This window comes from Coregonus clupeaformis, chromosome 29, assembly GCF_020615455.1.
Source record: "Coregonus clupeaformis isolate EN_2021a chromosome 29, ASM2061545v1, whole genome shotgun sequence".
Lineage (NCBI taxonomy): Eukaryota > Metazoa > Chordata > Actinopteri > Salmoniformes > Salmonidae > Coregonus > Coregonus clupeaformis.
The window spans coordinates 54,947,938-54,965,688 of record NC_059220.1 but is presented as its reverse complement, the minus strand read 5'-3'; the positions used below and the strand labels follow the sequence as shown (position 1 = coordinate 54,965,688).

The window sequence follows — 17,751 nt, the reverse complement described above, 5'->3', positions numbered from 1 at the left end:
ACACAATGCCACAGATGTCTCAAGTTTTGAGGGAGTGTGCAATTGGCATGCTGACTGCAGTAATGTCCACCAGAGCTGTTGCCAGAGAATTGAATGTTAATTTCTCTATCATAAGCCGCCTCCAACATCCTTTTAGAGAATTTGGCAGTACAACCAACCGGCCTCACAACTGCAGACCACATGTAAACACGCCAGCCCAGGACCTCCACACCTCTTCACCTGCGGGATTGTCTGAGGGGTGGGTGTGCTCAGGAGTATTTATGTCTGTAATAAAGCCCCTTTGTAGGAAAAAACTCATTCTGATTGGCTCCCCAGTGGGTGGGCCTGGCTCCCAAGTGGGTGGGAGGCCCAGTCATTGTGTTTATGTCTTTGTGAATGAAGTGGGTAAAACAGCATGTAAACGTTATTAAAGTGACCAGTGTTCAATGACTATGTACATAGGGCAGCAGTCTCTTAGGTGCAGGGCAGAGTATCGGGTGGTAGCTAGCTAGTAACAGTTATTACTAAGGTTCAGGGCAGGGTGTAGGCCGGCTAGTGGTGACTATTTAACAGTCTGATAGCCTGGAGATAGCGGTCCCTCGGTCCCAGCTTTGATGCACATGTACTGTCTCCGCCTTCTGGATTGAAGCGGGGTGAACAGGCCATGGTTCGGGTGGCTGAGGTCATTGATGATCTTTTTGGCCTTCCTGTGAAACCAGGTACTGTAGATGTCCTAGAGGCCAGGCAGTGTGCCCCGGGTCATGCGTTGGGCTGCGGATTTGGATGGTGGAATTGCCGTACATTTACATTTTCGTCATTTAGCAGACGCTCTTATCCAGAGCGACTTACAGTTAGTGAGTGCATACATTATTTTATTATTTTATTTTTTCATTCTGGCCCCCCGTGGGAATCGAACCCACAACCCTGGCGTTGCAAACGCCATGCTCTACCAACTGAGCTAGCTCTACCAACTGCCGGCCATTCCCTCCCCTACCCTGGACGACGCTGGGCCAATTGTGCGCCGCCCCATGGGTTTCCCGGTCTCGGCCGGCTACGACAGAGCCTGGATTCGAACCAGGATCTCTAGTGGCACAAAGTCCCGAGGCTTAGACCACTGCGCCACACCGTACAAGGCGGTGATACAGCCCAACAGCATGCTCTCAATGGTGCATCTGTAGAGGTTTGTGAGGGTCTTAGGGGCCAAGCCGAATTTCTTCATTACATTGTAAATCAGACCAAGAACTCTCTAGCTCTGAGGGGAGGTGTTCTGTCAGTCTAAACACTATTGACAGGGTTCTGAGGGAGCAGAGGAGGCTGTCTGGAGGATAACAACACCTCAATGACCAACAAGCTTTCACCAAGACTTAGGCCTATCCCGAGTGAGAGCTTACACACCCCTCAACATCTCGAGACCATGTTAATGTCTGAAGTGCCAACACAAGGGCTTGCATAATCTGAACAAACTGTACTACAGTCCTGATACATAATGTTCAACTACATTTGTGAAGGGAAGCAAAGTGTATTATGCATGCCATGGCCACTTGCTTGGTTGGAAATTACATTTCAAACACTTACTTGTCAACTAGAGTCCTGATCACAGCAAGTGTGTCCAGCACCAGCCCGTCCACATTTTGTTTCTTCCGGCGGGGTTCATGGGGTCCCCGGCCACGGCGGGGCGGTCTGACAGGGTCCCGGGGCCGACTGCTTCGTGCCTCCGGGGGATCAGCAGCGGTGTGATCAACTCGCCTGAGCTGACCGCGATTTGCCGATCCATCCTCCACATCACTGTCTTCTCTACAAACACAGCTGTTTCCCATGGTTCTGGTTGTCCCGAGGCTTTCCCAAACCCGTACTGAATGTAGCTGCTCCAAAGAGAGCAGTAGAACCTGTGCAAGGCTCCTGCTGGCACAGAATGCAATCCAGGAAGCTACTATCATATCATTTGGAGCACTCGTGGAGGAGTCTCATGATGATCCGGGTGGAGACGTCAGTCATGGTGCTACTCTGCAGATGGATGGCAACTAGGAGGAGTGGCACAGATCAGCAGTGTTACAGTGAACAATAATCATCATACAGGAAGTCCACCTGCACTTTCCAAACTCTGACCTGTGTAAAATAACATTTATAAAAATAAGACATGTTCAAGATAAACAAAATGCACTGCAAAATGAAAATATGTAGCTAGCTAGTGTTGTTGATTAACATTACAGAATATACTAGTTAGCTAACATTATCTATGGCTATTTGGTACAGTTTAGTTGTTATATTTCAGTCAAATTTACCTGGCTAGCTAACGTTAGTTAGATAAGCTTGTTATTACTAATTTATGCCAAGGCTAAATTGACTGGCTGTAACAACAGTCATGTGGAAACTGCTAATGCGAGTTAGCTGTCTTTTTTTATTGAACCTTTATTTAACTGGTTAGCAGCTAACGTTCACGTTACACCAAAGATACTGGTAACGTTATATAGCTAACCCTTTTGTCTGTGATTACACTGTTGACCCCACTTGAAGCTATTGTATATTCTGAGCGAAGTTCTATTTAACTGTAGTTAACTAAAATTAGTTTAACGTTACCAAATTAGCAAGCTAACCTGCTGATGGCTAGTCAGATAACTAGCTAACTAAATAGCTAGCATTAGCCATTTCTCACACCCCCATGTTAAATGACAACATGAAATGTGGCTAGGCTAGCTAAATTAGCTCTCTTGAGATGCCTGTTGGTTCTATATGGGCGTGAAAATAATAGCTCGCGAGCTACTTACCTTGCAAAGGAGCTGGTGATGTCTTCGGCTAGCTAGCTAACTAGTTACGACAACAATTGTCAGGATGAATATGCCTCTGAAAAGCTTTACGAAAAAAGCTTTTACGTTAAACTAGCTATCTACCTGTTAGCCAAGCTAGCTAGGTAGCTAACTAAACAAAAAGGGGAGCTTGCTAACGCGAACTGGCAAACTAGAACAAACTAGTTAGCTAGTTAACATTCACATTTAATCTGCTCTTTATTGATTCAATCGGGTATAACGCCATCAAACCCATTTGTTTAATTTCGTGTACGGCTGTACTGATAACTAGCCTAGTTCCGTAGCGTCAGCTACCCCCCCATCTGATCAGCTGTCATCAGGGCAGGAGCTCTTCGACTGAATGGGTGGTGGTGATGTCAATGCCAATGGAAGTTTTCTCAACATTCAACACATGAATATCCAGCATTCTTCTACAACCAGTAAATTATAGTCTTATAATTTAGGATGTGTAATATGTATGTGCAAACGAGATTGTTTTACAGGTAGCCTAAATTAAAATAAAGTATGTGCGTGTATTCAACAACAGCCTTCAGATGTATTATCAGCATACCGGTAGTTATTTTACTCTGAAAATGTATACAATTATACTGCAGTTAAAATTATGGTTCGGTTACTGGAGATACAAAAATAATCTTCCACACAATTTTGATTACACAGTGGACGCTATATAACTATTTATTATCATAGATTGCTACAATTATTCAGACCATTGAACCTCGATTGAAACTATCGCCGTTGGTTCTTCACAAAATATAGTATGCGCGGAGCATATTTACTGTGACACGAGGCTCCGTGGATTAGGTAAAATTTACATAACCAGCTAGCTAACTATGTTGTTGTTTTTGTGCTAACTATTACGTTTAAAATATTTTTTTTACACAATGTACCATCATTTGTTAAGTTGTGAACTATTGCAATCATTTTCGAACCTCATATGTTTTTGTTTGGTATTGCCAAGCCTTATCACCGAGCTGCGTGCTGGCTAGTTTAGCTAACAGTGTTGTCACAGAGTTTTTAAACTGTAGCTAGTATGTTTGGTGTTGGCTACTAGAAAGCTCTCTGTAGCTACACAATGTTTCCCCCCCCACATTTTAGCTAGATTGCTGCGTTAGCTAACGTTAACGTTTAATTTCTATTCGTGTGTCATTTCCAATTGTTTAGCTAATCCATAATCTTGATTTCAGCCCGTAAACTATGAGTGACCAGTTAGGATAGGATATAGATAACCTAGCCATTAGGTATCAATTTAGGCCTAACGGTTAGTACTTTTGTACAGTGGTTCCCAACCAGTTTCGGTTACTCTACCATCAATTTAGTTTTGCTCTGCCCGGAGTACCCCAGAGTGAGGTACCCCCCTCGTGCATTTTACCAGTAAACCTATGGTCTCATGAGTATTCTCAAGTACCCCCTGTGCGGATAGGCCAAGTACCCGCAGGAACGACTTGTTTAGTAGGTAATGTTATACCCAGATACTTCTCTGGAAACGCAAGTTACACAAATAGAATAAGAGTATCAACCATAATAAAGACAACCCATACTTCAGTCATTTGTTTGATGATGTATGATTGGTAGAAGCTAGCTAAAATATAATATGACAGCTAGCTATCTACACTAGCTACAAACACATTTCTTGAATCGACCACTAGAGGGAGGCATAGCCTCATAGATTGTCAACAGGCTGCAATGTTTTTACTTTATATTTTACGAAGTTTATACTCTAACCAACCATGTAGTGTTGTGTGTATCTATTTTAAGACTCTTATACTCTAATTGTTAATCTGACTTCCTACATTTCTCCCTTTTTCCTTTGCATTCATACGTTTTACTGCATTTTTCAACACATTACTCTGTTATTTTCTATTCAACAGATGATTTCTTGACTTGGTGTATGTGGTCTACTTGATTGAGTTGAGACAAATAAAGTAAGTTCTCAATCTCCACTGTATACCTCTATTTTGATGGATCCAAAAAATCATCACTTTGATCAACGTTAACTCTTTATTAGTATAGTATTCTTAACATGTTTTTCAGTTAGTCTATTGTGGATGCTACATGCTGCTGTTTAAGATCAGATTTGTGCATGTACCTTTTATTTTCGAGAGGGAGATGGCAGCGGCCGGGGGCGTAGACCTCAGTCGGAAATTTGTGTCAGAGACTGAGATTGAGGAGAAGAGGAAGCAAAGACAGGAGGAATGGGAAAAAGTTAGGAAGCCAGAGGACCCAGAGGGTAAGACATCTGCCACAATAACTCCTCTCTTCCTCAAAAAATGCACACAGACACAAGCAATATTTTACATCATGCCTGTACACTTGTCTTCTCTAAACATCTGCATGTCTCTGGTTTCTGTGTGTTTGTGCTGTCTCCCTGACACAGAGGCTCCTGAGGAAGAGTATGATGGGCGTTCACTCTTTGAGCGGCTACAGGAGCAGAAGGACAAGAAGCAGGAGGAGTACGATGAGCAGTTTAAATTCAGTAAGGGTTCCTCTCATTTCTTTGTCCCTCTCCACTTTCCTTCCTACCACATTCTGGGACGTCACATTGGCTGTCTCAGATTAAATTGTCATATTTCTCGCATATATGGAATGGATAGTCAGATCAGCGTTTCCCCTATGATTACTTTCAGCGGGGGGGTTTTGGTAGAACGACTGTGAGATGGTCACTTCTGGTGACTTTTTAAAAGGAAATTCTACTCCAAAATGCAAATCTCATTCGCGCCACTGCTCACTGTTTTCTACAAATATATTGCAACTTGTCACTCTGATCTTAAAGGGTTAGTGCAAGATTTTGAGTAGGTGTGTCCAAACCTTTGACTGGTAGTGTGTGTGTGTATATATATATATATATATATATTTCTGCAGAGACACGCTTTTAAGGGGATATTGCGAGATTTGCCAAAATCTCGCAATATCCCCTTAAAAGCGTGTCTCTGCAGAAATATATATATATATATAGTGAGGGAAAAAAGTATTTGATCCCCTGCTGATTTTGTACGTTTGCCCACTGACAAAGACAGTCTATAATTTTAATGGTAGGTTTATTTGAACAGTGAGAAACAGAATAACAACCAAAAAATCCAGAAAAATGCATGTCAAAAATGTTATGAATTTATTTGCATTTTAATGGGGGAAATAAGTATTTGACCCCTCTGCAAAACATGACTTAGTACTTGGTGGCAAAACCTTGTTGGCAATCACAGAGGTCAGACGTTTCTTGTAGTTGGTCACCAGGTTTGCATACATCTCAGGAGGGATTTTGTCCCACTCCTCTTTGCAGATCTTCTCCAAGTCATTAAGGTTTCGAGGCTGACGTTTAGCAACTCAAACCTTCAGCTCCCTCCACAGATTTTCTATGGGATTAAGGTCTGGAGACTGGCTAGGCCACTCCAGGACCTTAATGTGCTTCTCCTTGAGCCACTCCTTTGTTGCCTTGGCCGTGTGTTTTGGGTCATTGTCATGCTGGAATACCCATCCACGACCAATTTTCAATGCCTTGGCTGAGGGAAGGAGGTTCTCACCCAAGATTTGACGGTACATGGCCCCGTCCATCGTCCCTTTGATGCGGTGAAGTTGTCCTGTCCCCTTAGCAGAAAAACACCCCCAAAGCATAATGTTTCCACCTTCATGTTTGACGGTGGGGATGGTATTCTTGGGGTCATAGGCAGCATTCCTCCTCCTCCGAACACGGCAAGTTGAGTTGATGCCAAAGAGCTCGATTTTGGTCTCATCTGACCACAACACTTTCACCCAGTTCTCCTCTGAATCATTCAGATGTTCATTGGCAAACTTCAGACGGGCATGTATATGTGCTTTTTTGAGCAGGGGGACCTTGCGGGCGCTGCAGGATTTCAGTCCTTCACGGCGTAGTGTGTTACCAATTGTTTTCTTGGTGACTATGGTCCCAGCTGCCTTGAGATCATTGACAAGATCCTCCCGTGTAGTTCTGGGCTGATTCCTCACCGTTCTCATGATCATTGCAACTCCACGAGGTGAGATCTTGCATGGAGCCCCAGGCCGAGGGAGATTGACAGTTCTTTTGTGTTTCTTCCATTTGCGAATAATCGCACCAACTGTTGTCACCTTCTCACCAAGCTGCTTGGCGATGGTCTTGTAGCCCATTCCAGCCTTGTGTAGGTCTACAATCTTGTCCCTGACATCCTTGGAGAGCTCTTTGGTCTTGGCCATGGTGGAGAGTTTGGAATCTGATTGATTGATTGCTTCTGTGGACAGGTGTCTTTTATACAGGTAACAAGCTGAGATTAGGAGCACTCCCTTTAAGAGTGTGCTCCTAATCTCAGCTCGTTACCTGTATAAAAGACACCTGGAAGCCAGAAATCTTTCTGATTGAGGGGGGGTCAAATACTTATTTCCCTCAATAAAATGCAAATCAATTTATAACATATTTGACATGCGTTTTTCTGGATTTTTTTGTTGTTATTCTGTCACTCACTGTTCAAATAAACCTACCTTTAAAATTATAGACTGATAATTTCTTTGTCAGTGGGCAAACGTACAAAATCAGCAGGGGATCAAATACTTTTTTCCCTCACTGTATATATATATATTTATTTATTTCTGCAGAGACACGCTTTTAAGGGGATAGTGCGAGATTTTGGCAAATAAGCCCCTTTTCTACTTACCCAGAGTCAGATGAACTCATGGATACCATTTTTATGGTATCCGTGATACCGTGCAGTTTGAAGGAAGTTGAAGGTAGTTTCGCAAGCCATTTCTAACTAGCGTTAGTTAGCAACTTCCCTCAAACTGCACGCAGATAAATAAAAATGGTATCCATGAGTTCATCTGACTGGGTAAGTAGAAAAGGGGCTTATTTGCCAAAATCTCGCCTTAAAAGCGTGTCTCTGCAGAAATATATATATATATATATATATATGTACACTACCAGTGAAAAGTTTGGACACACCTACTCATTACATTTACATTTTAGTCATTTAGCAGACGCTCTTATCCAGAGCGACTTACAGTTAGTGAGTGCATACATTTTCATACTGGCCCCCCGTGGGAAACGAACCCACAACCCTGGCGTTGCAAGCGCCATGCTCTACCAACTGAGCTACAGGGGACCGTTCAAGGGTTTTTCTTTATTTTAATTTTTTTTTACATTGTAGAATAATATTAAAGACATCAAAACTATGAAATAACACATATGGACTCATGTAGTAACCAAAAAAGTGTTAAACAAATCAAAATATATTTGAGATTCTTCAAATAGCCACCCTTTGCCTTGATGACAGCTTTGCACACTCTTGGCATTCTCTCAACCAGCTTCACTGGTCAGAGTCTGGACCTGTTGAGGACAAAGTATTTGTTGCTCTGGGTGTGTGTATATGTGCACATTTTTATATTATGAACCTGTTTATGTGAACAGATGGAACTATGTAATACATCAGAAGAGGAGCAGGAGGAGAATATTATCTAGTCTTGGGAATGACTCGAGCCTGCTTCCTGGCATAGCAGCTTCCCTGCTTTTCAGTTTCCCTGGTGACCAGCCTACTATTAGTAGTTACCCTTGTGGCCATATGTGTCTTGTAAAGCTGTACAGAAAATAGAAAAGGTGTTGTTTTGTATTTTCATATGAAATAACCCTTCTCCAACTCCCTTGGCCTTAAGTTGAAATGATCAGAGAGTATTGTTGTATTGGTACTACAGTGCTTAGATATTTTTTCCATAGAAATGTGTCTTTTCACCACAGAGAACATGGTGAAAGGCCTGGATGAGGATGAGTCTCACTTCTTGGATGAGGTCTCCAGGCAACAGAGCCTGGTGGAGAAACAACGCAGAGATGAGGAGATGCATGAACTAAAAGAGTACAGAATATCCTTTAAGTTTCAGCTGTATACTCACTCCATCACTGTAATTCTTTATCACACACGCAGCAAAAACACAGTGTATCCATTTTCATGTCATTTTATTGTTGGAAAAATTCTGTCAATAGGGCAACATTAAAAGCCAATCTATGCTTGATCCGAAAATGTAGTCGGAGGCTTCGTATGGAGGGTGTGATGCAAAGTGGCGGAGCCTCTAGAGGCATGCAGGGGCCAAATCAAGCTCCGTACCGCATTTGTAACAATGCGGAGGCCACCGTATAGCTCCGCATTGACATGATTGGTTGAATGTAGGTGAGGGCGGAAGGTCCTGCATAAACACAAACTCACTTCCTTGACAACTTCCTTCACAACAGCTCTGCGCTGCTCCGTGAAGTGCAAGAAGTATGAATGCCCTGACTTCTGCAGAGGCCGTATCACCGTAAATGCTGCAAGGCCAATGCAGATGTCGGATTGACCATGAGTCACACAAATAATGGATTCAGAAATTATTCAGAACCCTTGACTTTTTCCACATTTTGTTACGTTACAGCCTTATTCTAAAATTGATTGAATTGTTTTTTCCCCCCTCATCAATCTACACACAATACCCCATAATGATGAAGCAAAAACAGGTTTTTGAAATATGACATTTACACTACCGTTCAAAAGTTTGGGGTCACTTAGAAATGCCCTTGTTTTTGAAAGAAAAGCAATTTTTTTGTCCATTTAAAATAACATCAAATTGATCAGAAATACAGTGTAGACATTGTTAATGTTGTAAATGGCTATTGTAGCTGGAAATGGCTGATTTTTAATGGAATATCTACATAGGCATACAGAGGCCCATTATCAGCAACCATCAGTCCTGTGTTCCAATGGCACGTTGTGTTTGCTAATCCAAGTTTATCATTTTAAAAGGCTAATTGAACATTAGAAAATCATTTTGCAATTATGTTAGCACAGCTGAAAACTGTTGTGCTGATTAAAGAAGCAATAAACTGGCCTTCTTGAGACTAGTTGAGTATCTGGAGCATCAGCAATTGTGGGTTCGATTACAGGCTCAAAATGGCCAGAAACAAAGAACTTTCTTCTGAAACTCGTCAGTCTATTCTTGTTCTGAGAAATGAAGGCTATTCCATGTGAGAAATTGCCAAGAAACTGAAGATCTCGTACAACGCTGTGTACTACTCCCTTCACAGAACAGCGCAAACTGGCTCTAACCAGAATAGAAAGAGGAGTGGGAGGCCCCGGTGCACAACTGAGCAAGAGGACAAATACATTAGTGTCTAGTTTGAGAAACAGACGCCTCACAGGTCCTCAACTGTCAGCTTCATTAAATAGTACCCGCAAAACACCAGTCTCAACGTCAACAGTGAAGAGGCGACTCCGGGATGCTGACCTTCTAGGCAGTTGCAAAGAAAAGCCATATCTCAGACTGGCCAATAAAAATAAAAGATTAGAAGGTCAGCATCCCGGAGTCACCTCTTCACTGTTGATGTTGAGACTGGTGTTTTGCGGGTACTATCAAGCTCTGTCAGGTTGGATGGGGAGCGTCGCTGCACAGCTATTTTCAGGTCTTTCCATAGATGTTCGATCGGGTTCAAGTCCGGGCTCTGGCTGGGCCACTCAAGGACATTCAGAGACTTGTCCCGAAGCCACTCCTGTGTTGTCTTGGCTGTGTGCTTAGGGTAGTTGTCCTGTTGGAAGATTAACCTACGCCCCAGTCTGAGGTCCTGAGCACTCTGGAGCAGGTTTTCACTTTGCTTCGTTCATCTTTCCCTCGATCCTGACTAGTCTCCCAGTCCCTGCCGCTGAAAAACATCCCCACAGCATGATGCTGCCACCACCATGCTTCACCATAGGGATTGGTGTCAAGTTTCTTCCAGACCTGACGCTTGACATTCAGGCCAAAGAGTTCAGTCTTGGTTTCATTAGACCAGAAAATCTTGTTTCTCATGGTCTGAGAGTCTTTAGGTGCCGTTTGGCAAACTCCTAGCGGGCTGTCGTGCCTTTTACTGAGGAGTGGCTTCCGTCCTGCCACTCTACCATGAAGGCCTGATTGGTGGAGTGCTGCAGAGATTTTGTCCTTCTGGAAGTTTCTCCTATCTCCACAGAGGAACTCTAGAGCTCTGTCAGATTGACCTTCGGGTTCTTGGTCACCTCCCTGACCAAGGCCCTTCTCACCCGATTGCTCAGTTTGGCCGGCAGGCCAGCTCTAGGAAGAGTCTTGGTGGTTCCAAATTTATTTCATATAAGAATGATGGAGGCCACTGTGTTCTTGGGGACCTTCAATGCTGCAGACATTTTTTGGTACCCTTCCCCAGAACTGTGCCTCGACACAATCCTGTCTCGGGGCTCTACAGACAATTTCTTCCACTTCGTGGCTTGGTTTTTGTTCTGACATGCACTGTCAACTGTGGGACCTTTATACAGTGAGGGAAAAAAGTATTTGATCCCCTGCTGATTTTGTACATTTGCCCACTGACAAAGACATGATCAGTCTATAATTTTAATGGTAGGTTTATTTGAACAGTGAGAGACAGAATAACAACCAAAAAATCCAGAAAAACACGTCAAAAATGTTATAAATTGATTTGCATTTTAATGAGGGAAATAAGTATTTGACCCCTCTGCAAAACATGACGTAGTACTTGGTGGCAAAACCCTTGTTGGCAATCACAGAGGTCAGACGTTTCTTGTAGCTGGCCACCAGGTTTGCACACATCTCAGGAGGGATTTTGTCCCACTCCTCTTTGCAGATCTTCTCCAAGTCATTAAGGTTTCGAGGCTGACGTTTGGCAACTCGAACCTTCAGCTCCCTCCACAGATTTTCTATGGGACTGGCTAGGCCACTCCAGGACCTTAATGTGCTTCTTCTTGAGCCACTCCTTTGTTGCCTTGGCCGTGTGTTTTTGGGTCATTGTCATGCTGGAATACCCATCCACGACCCATTTTCAATGCCCTGGCTGAGGGAAGGAGGTTCTCACCCAAGATTTGATGGTACATGGCCCCGTCCATCGTCCCTTTGATGCGGTGAAGTTGTCCTGTCCCCTTAGCAGAAAAACACCCCCAAAGCATAAAGTTTCCACCTCCATGTTTGACGGTGGGGATGGTGTTCTTGGGGTTATAGGCAGCATTCCTCCTCCTCCAAACAATGCGAGTTGAGTTGATGCCAAAGATCTTGATTTTGGTCTCATCTGACCACAACACCTTCACCCAGTTCTCCTCTGAATCATTCAGATGTTCATTGGCAAACTTCAGACGGGCCTGTATATGTGCTTTCTTGAGCAGGGGGACCTTGCGGGTGCTGCAGGATTTCAGTCCTTCACGGCATAGTGTGTTACCAATTGTTTTCTTGGTGACTATGGTCCCAGCTGCCTTGAGATCATTGACAAGATCCTCCCGTGTAGTCCTGGGCTGATTCCTCACCGTTCACATGATCATTGCAACTCCACGAGGTGAGAACTTGCATGGAGCCCCAGGCCTAGGGAGATTGACAGTTATTTTGTGTTTCTTCCATTTGCGAATAATCACACCAACTGTTGTCACCTTCTCACCAAGCTGCTTGGCGATGGTCTTGTAGCCCATTCCAGCCTTGTGTAGGTCTACAATCTTGTCCCTGACATCCTTGGAGAGCTCGTTGGTCTTGGCCATGGTGGAGAGTTTGGAATCTGAATGATTGATTGCTTCTGTGGACAGGTGTCTTTTATACAGGTAACAAGCTGAGATTAGGAGCACTCCCTTTAAGGTTGTGCTCCTAATCTCAGCTCGTTACCTGTATAAAAGACACCTGGGAGCCAGAAATCTTTCTGATTGAGAGGGGGTCAAGTACTTATTTCCCTCATTAAAATGCAAATCAATTTATAACATTTTTGACATGCGTTTTTCTGGATTTTGTTGTTGTTATTCTGTCTCTCACTGTTCAAATAAACCTACCATTAAAATTATATACTGATCATTTGTTTGTCAGTGGGCAAACGTACAAAATCAGCAGGGGATCAAATACTTTTTCCCCTCACTGTATACTGTTGTGGTCAAACGTTTTGAGAATGACACAAGTATTGGTCTTCACAAAGTTCGCTGCTTCAGTGTTATGAGATATTTTTGTCAGATGTTACTATGGTATACTGAAGTATAATTACAAGCATTCCATAAGTGTCAAAGGCTTTTATTGACAATTACATTAAGTTTATGCAAAGAGTCAATATTTGCAGTGTTGACCCTTCTTTTTCAAGACCTCTGCAATCCGCCCTGGCATGCTGTCAATTAACTTCTGGGCCACATCCTGACTGATGGCAGCCCATTCTTGCATAATCAATGCTTGGAGTTTGTCAGAATTTGTGGGTTTTTGTTTGTCCACCCGCCTCTTGAGGATCGACCACAAGTTCTCAATGGGATTAAGGTCTGGGGAGTTTCCTGGCCATGGATCCAAAATGTTGATGTTTTGTTCCCCGAGCCACTTAGTTATCACTTTTGCCTAATGGCAAGGTGCTCCATCATGCTGGAAAAGGCATTGGTCGTCGCCAAACTGTTCTTGGATGGTTGGGAGAAGTTGCTCTCGGAGGATGTGTTGGTACCATTCTTTATTCATGGCTGTGTTCTTAGGCAAAATTGTGAGTGAGCCCACTCCCTTGGCTGAGAAGCAACCCCACACATGAATGGTCTCAGGATGCTTTACTGTTGGCATGACACAGGACTGATGGTAGCGCTCACCTTGTCTTCTCCGGACAAGGTGTTTTCCAGATGCCCCAAACAATCGGAAAGGGGATTCATCAGAGAAAATGACTTTACCCCAGTCCTCAGCAGTCCAATCCCTGTCCCTGATGTTTTTCCTGGAGAGAAGTGGCTTCTTTGCTGTCCTTCTTGACACCAGGCCATCCTCCAAAATTCTTCGCCTCACTGTGCGTACAGATGCACTCACACCTGCCTGCTGCCATTCCTGAGCAAGCTCTGCACTGGTGGTGCCCCGATCCCGCAGCTGAATCAACTTTAGGAGATGGTCCTGGCGCTTGCTGGACTTTCTTGGGCGCCCTGATGCCTTCTTCACAACAATTGAACCTCTCTCCTTGAAGTTCTTGATGATCCGATAAATGGTTGATTTAGGTGCAATCTTACTAGCAGCAATTTCCTTGCCTGTGAAGCCCTTTTTGTGCAAAGCAATGATGACGGCACGTGTTTCCTTGCAGGTAACCATGGTTAACAGAGGAAGAACAATGATTTCAAGCACCACCCTCCTTTTAAAGCTTCCAGTCTGTTATTCTAACTCAATCAGCATGACAGAGTGATCTCTAGCCTTGTCCTCGTCAACACTCTCATCTGTGTTAACGAGAGAATCACTGACATGATGGCAGTTGGTCCTTTTGTTGCAGGGCTGAAATGCAGTGGAAATGTTTTTTGGGGATTACGTTTATTTTCATGGCAAAGAGGGACTTTGCAATTAATTGCAATTAATCTGATTACTCTTCATGACATTCTGGAGTATATGCAAATTGCCATCATCAAAACTGAGGCAGCAGACTTTGTGAAAATTAGTATTTGTGTCATTCACAAAACTTTTGACCACGACTGTAGACAGGTGTGTGCCTTCCCAAACCATGTCCAATCAGTTGAATTTACCACAGGTGGACTCCAATCAAGTTGTAGAAACATCTTAAGGATGGTCAGTGGAAACTCCCGAGTGGCGCAGTGGTCTAAGTGGTCTTAGCTGTGCCACTAGATATCCTGGTTCGAATCCAGGCTCTGTCGTAGCCGGCCGCGACCGGGAGACCCATGGGGCGGCGCACAATTGGCCCAGCGTCGTCCAGGGTAGTGGAGGCAATGGCCGGCAGGGATGTAGCTCAGTTGGTAGAGCATGGCGTTTGCAACGCCAGGGTTGTGGGTTCGATTCCCACGGGGGGCCAGTATGAAAAAAATAAAAAAAATAATGTAATCACTCACTAACTGTAAGTCGCTCTGGATAAGAGCGTCTGCTAAATGACTAAAAATGTAAATGAAACAGGATGCACCTGAGCTTATTTTTTGTGTCATAGCAAAGGGTCTGAATACCTATGTAAATAAGGTATTTCTGGGGGGTTTTAAAATTATAAATGTGCAAAAATGTCTCTACCTGTTTTTGTTTTGTCATTATGGGGTATTGTGTGTAGATTGATTTTTTATTTATTTAATCAATTTTAGAATAAGGCTGTAACGTAACAAAATGTGGAAAAAGTCAAGGGGTCTGAATACTTTCCGAATGCACTGTATGTGTGAGAGCCAGCTACTCTCATACTCTATGTGTTTCTCTGCCACTGTTTTTTGGTGTTGAGCTTTTTGCTCTCTGGCAGTAGATTTAGGTTTATCCTACTCCCACTCTCACCTTAGTTAAGTTGATAGCCAGGAGGAAGCTGTCAGTCTACAGGCTTCAGGTCAGAATGGGTGCTCTTCCACCTTGTTAGTGCTAATGCTCTCAAACATGACATACAGCACAGCCTCAAACACTGAAACACAGAGAACCACATTCTACATGATGAGAAACCATTAGATCAAACCATGTACAGTGTGGGTAAGATTACAGTTTAAAGATGCATGCATAGACCATGCAGACAGGTAGTGACTAGTAAGAACTTGATTTGGCATATGATCATGATCTCCTCACAGCGAGGAGATGATTAGCCACTCAGTTGACACTGTTCCTTGTTGAAGTGGCTTTGCAACTTGATTTTTGTAGGTTTGTTCTTCAGGAAGGACACTGGTAGCATGTCATTTTGTTAATAAAAAAGTATGGTCTCTTTTCTCTTGATTTGTGGTGATTTTAATGCAGCTGTTCTAAAGTGTGCTGTATGCTTTGCATGTCCACTTAACTGATATGCATGTGTGTTAATGTATGCAAAGCCGCTCTCATGTCACAGATATCTCAGCACTGCTCTGAGCTGTGGTCCTGTGGTGATTCATTCTAAATTCAGCCATAGCTTATAACGTCACTGACTTGATAGCCTTCATTTGTCTCGATCAGGCTGTCATGTAACATCATGATGCAGGGAGCATGATCAGACCATTATGCTATCATGTAAGTAAGAAAATACATGTTACCTCTCTATTTCCGCTGACAATCAGGTTTGTCTGCAGATGGAGGATGCGTTGTCGTGGAAACCAAATCCTACAGAGGGCTGGCTTGTACGCTGATGGGAGACAGTTTGAAGCGCTTATCGCTGAGAACCTCCATCAAGCCCTCTTTCATAATATAGTAATTTGTCCTAAGATAGTTTTCCCACCAGTGTCACAGGTTTTTCTTAGCTCCAAAGTGTGTCACTTTTCCAGGGCAGTGGTTGAGGCCCACAGATAGACTAGTAAGTGAAAGGAACAGGCTGGGTTTATTAGGACACACCTGGACTGTGGCTAGATGAACCCCAAAAGCTCTGTGTGTACCACTTCTTTTCCTGTACTCACTCACCCGAACCTATTGGAAATTCCATTCTGACAGTCAGTGCCAGCCCAGTGGGCAATTTCCTGCTCGAGTCAAGTGAGATGTGAATTCATTGTGAGTCAGCTGGTGTCCCCATCACTCTTATCAGCAGTTTATTATCACATCTAGGATCCACACTGTGTGTTCTCCATTTCCTCCTTAACTCCAGGATCTCACAGTGCTCTGAAAAAGCTGGCATCCAGTGAGAGTCGGAAGGAGCCAGAGAGGAGGGCGGGACCTAAACCAGCCGAGGTCAAGACCAGTCACCTTTCCCAGGCCCACCTGTTGGCCGGGGCAGTCAAGCGACGCAGGTGATGCCAAGGGCCATAATACCTTTTAGACCTAGGCCACAGTTTTCAATGCATCTGGATATACTGTTAGAGGATGTCACAATTATGGGGGAGTGGTGGAGTTGGCTATGGCTTTCAGTATGGAAAACTGTGAATTGATCTGTAGGTTTCTGTGCCTCGTCTTACGTTTCTCTCTCCTCCAGCTCTTCACAGTCCTCAGACAATAGCAAGAAACAGAAGGTTGAGGAGTCTGCAGCATGGAATGGGGGCCAGACAGGTGGGCTGAGAGCGTCTCATATCACAGCTGCTCATGTCGTCAGAACTTAATGCAGTAATAACACAAACTCTTATGCCTCACACATTATGTGTTCACTGACATCAGTAAGTGTGACTGACAGTGTGTTGTGCTCTCAGAGCAGGAGGCGGGCGGAGATGTGGGTGAGCAGGGCTCCACAGTAAAGACGACAGGCATCCTCCACGTGCCATCGGCCGCTGTGTGTGTGGGCATCCTGCCGGGCCTGGGAGCCTACTCCGGCAGCAGTGACTCTGAGTCAAGCAGCGACAGCGAAGGTAACGTGGACGGGAGCATCTTACCTACAAAGAGACACACACACACACACATTCACACACACAGTCTCCAACACTTATACTCCCATTGCTTTCACAGCTGTATGAGTTACATTTACATTTTACATTTTAGTCATTTAGCAGACGCTCTTATCCAGAGCGACTTACAGTTAGTGAGTGCATACATTTTCATACTGGCCCCCCGTGGGAATCGAATCCACAACCCTGGCGTTGCAAATGCCGTGCTCTACCAACTGAGCTACACGGGGGGCCTGTTATGTTACTCCGTCATTCCATCAAGTGTTTTCCAGCCCAAAGCTGCATAGTTAGTTGTGATTTACTTTCTTCATAATCACTAAATAATTAAAACCTGTTAAATGAACTTCAATGTCATTGTGGTTTTGATGTTGTGCATTCAAATATGACACCTCCCCCCCAGTTTAAATCCCTGGCAGCCTAACCTGATGACATCCCCCAGCAGCTGCAGCTGTGCTATTGGCCAAGGAAACAGTGACTGACAGCTGTGGATCAAGGACAAGACTGCCACATCACATTCATACCAAACCTTAGAAAACATAAAGAAAGCAAGCCAGTGCTTTGTGGGCAATCTCAGATGCAATGTAGGTGGAAATATTTCTTTTTGATGCATCAGTGCAAATAATTCTGGATTTTAATGGACTTCTCCATTGAAATGTGTGTTTGATCATTGGAAGGTCGAGGCTTGGGGAGAAGAAAGTAAAGAGTTTTCTCTTTTGTCTATTTGGTATGAAGAGTTGGCGTGCATGAATGAATGTTGAATGATAAATGGAATTAAATTCAGTTTGAATAAAATGGAAGTGACTGTT

The 17,751-nt window shown here is 43.8% G+C and overlaps 2 protein-coding genes across 8 annotated transcripts in view; one reads left to right on the top strand and one right to left on the bottom strand.

Moving 5' to 3' along the window:
* LOC121576662 (RING finger and SPRY domain-containing protein 1) overlaps nt 1-3,115 on the bottom strand; it is a 14,836-nt gene extending 11,721 nt beyond the window's left edge. Inside the window, exons 1-2 of the mRNA XM_041889998.2 lie at nt 2,745-3,115; nt 1,555-2,000 (exon numbers count right to left, since the gene is read on the bottom strand). Of these exons, the coding sequence (XP_041745932.2) occupies nt 1,555-1,916 (362 nt within the window). The 5' untranslated portion in view covers nt 1,917-2,000; nt 2,745-3,115. The remainder of the gene's footprint in view (nt 1-1,554; nt 2,001-2,744) is intronic.
* LOC121576664 (PSME3-interacting protein) lies at nt 3,114-17,751 on the top strand. 7 transcript variants are annotated; one of them, XM_041890005.2, is made up of 9 exons: nt 3,114-3,202; nt 4,652-4,705; nt 4,884-5,010; nt 5,158-5,256; nt 8,494-8,615; nt 16,227-16,360; nt 16,543-16,616; nt 16,754-16,909; nt 17,388-17,751. In XM_041890005.2, exons 3-9 carry the CDS (start codon nt 4,890-4,892, stop codon nt 17,474-17,476), a joined length of 795 nt encoding a protein of 264 aa, XP_041745939.1. In that variant the 5' UTR covers nt 3,114-3,202; nt 4,652-4,705; nt 4,884-4,889; the 3' UTR covers nt 17,477-17,751. The 7 variants fall into 7 exon arrangements, with proteins under 7 accessions (XP_041745939.1, XP_041745940.1, XP_041745938.1 ...); XM_041890006.2 differs by lacking the exon at nt 3,114-3,202 and adding an exon at nt 3,486-3,584 and having other exon boundaries at nt 4,856-5,010; XM_041890004.2 differs by lacking the exon at nt 3,114-3,202 and adding an exon at nt 3,487-3,584.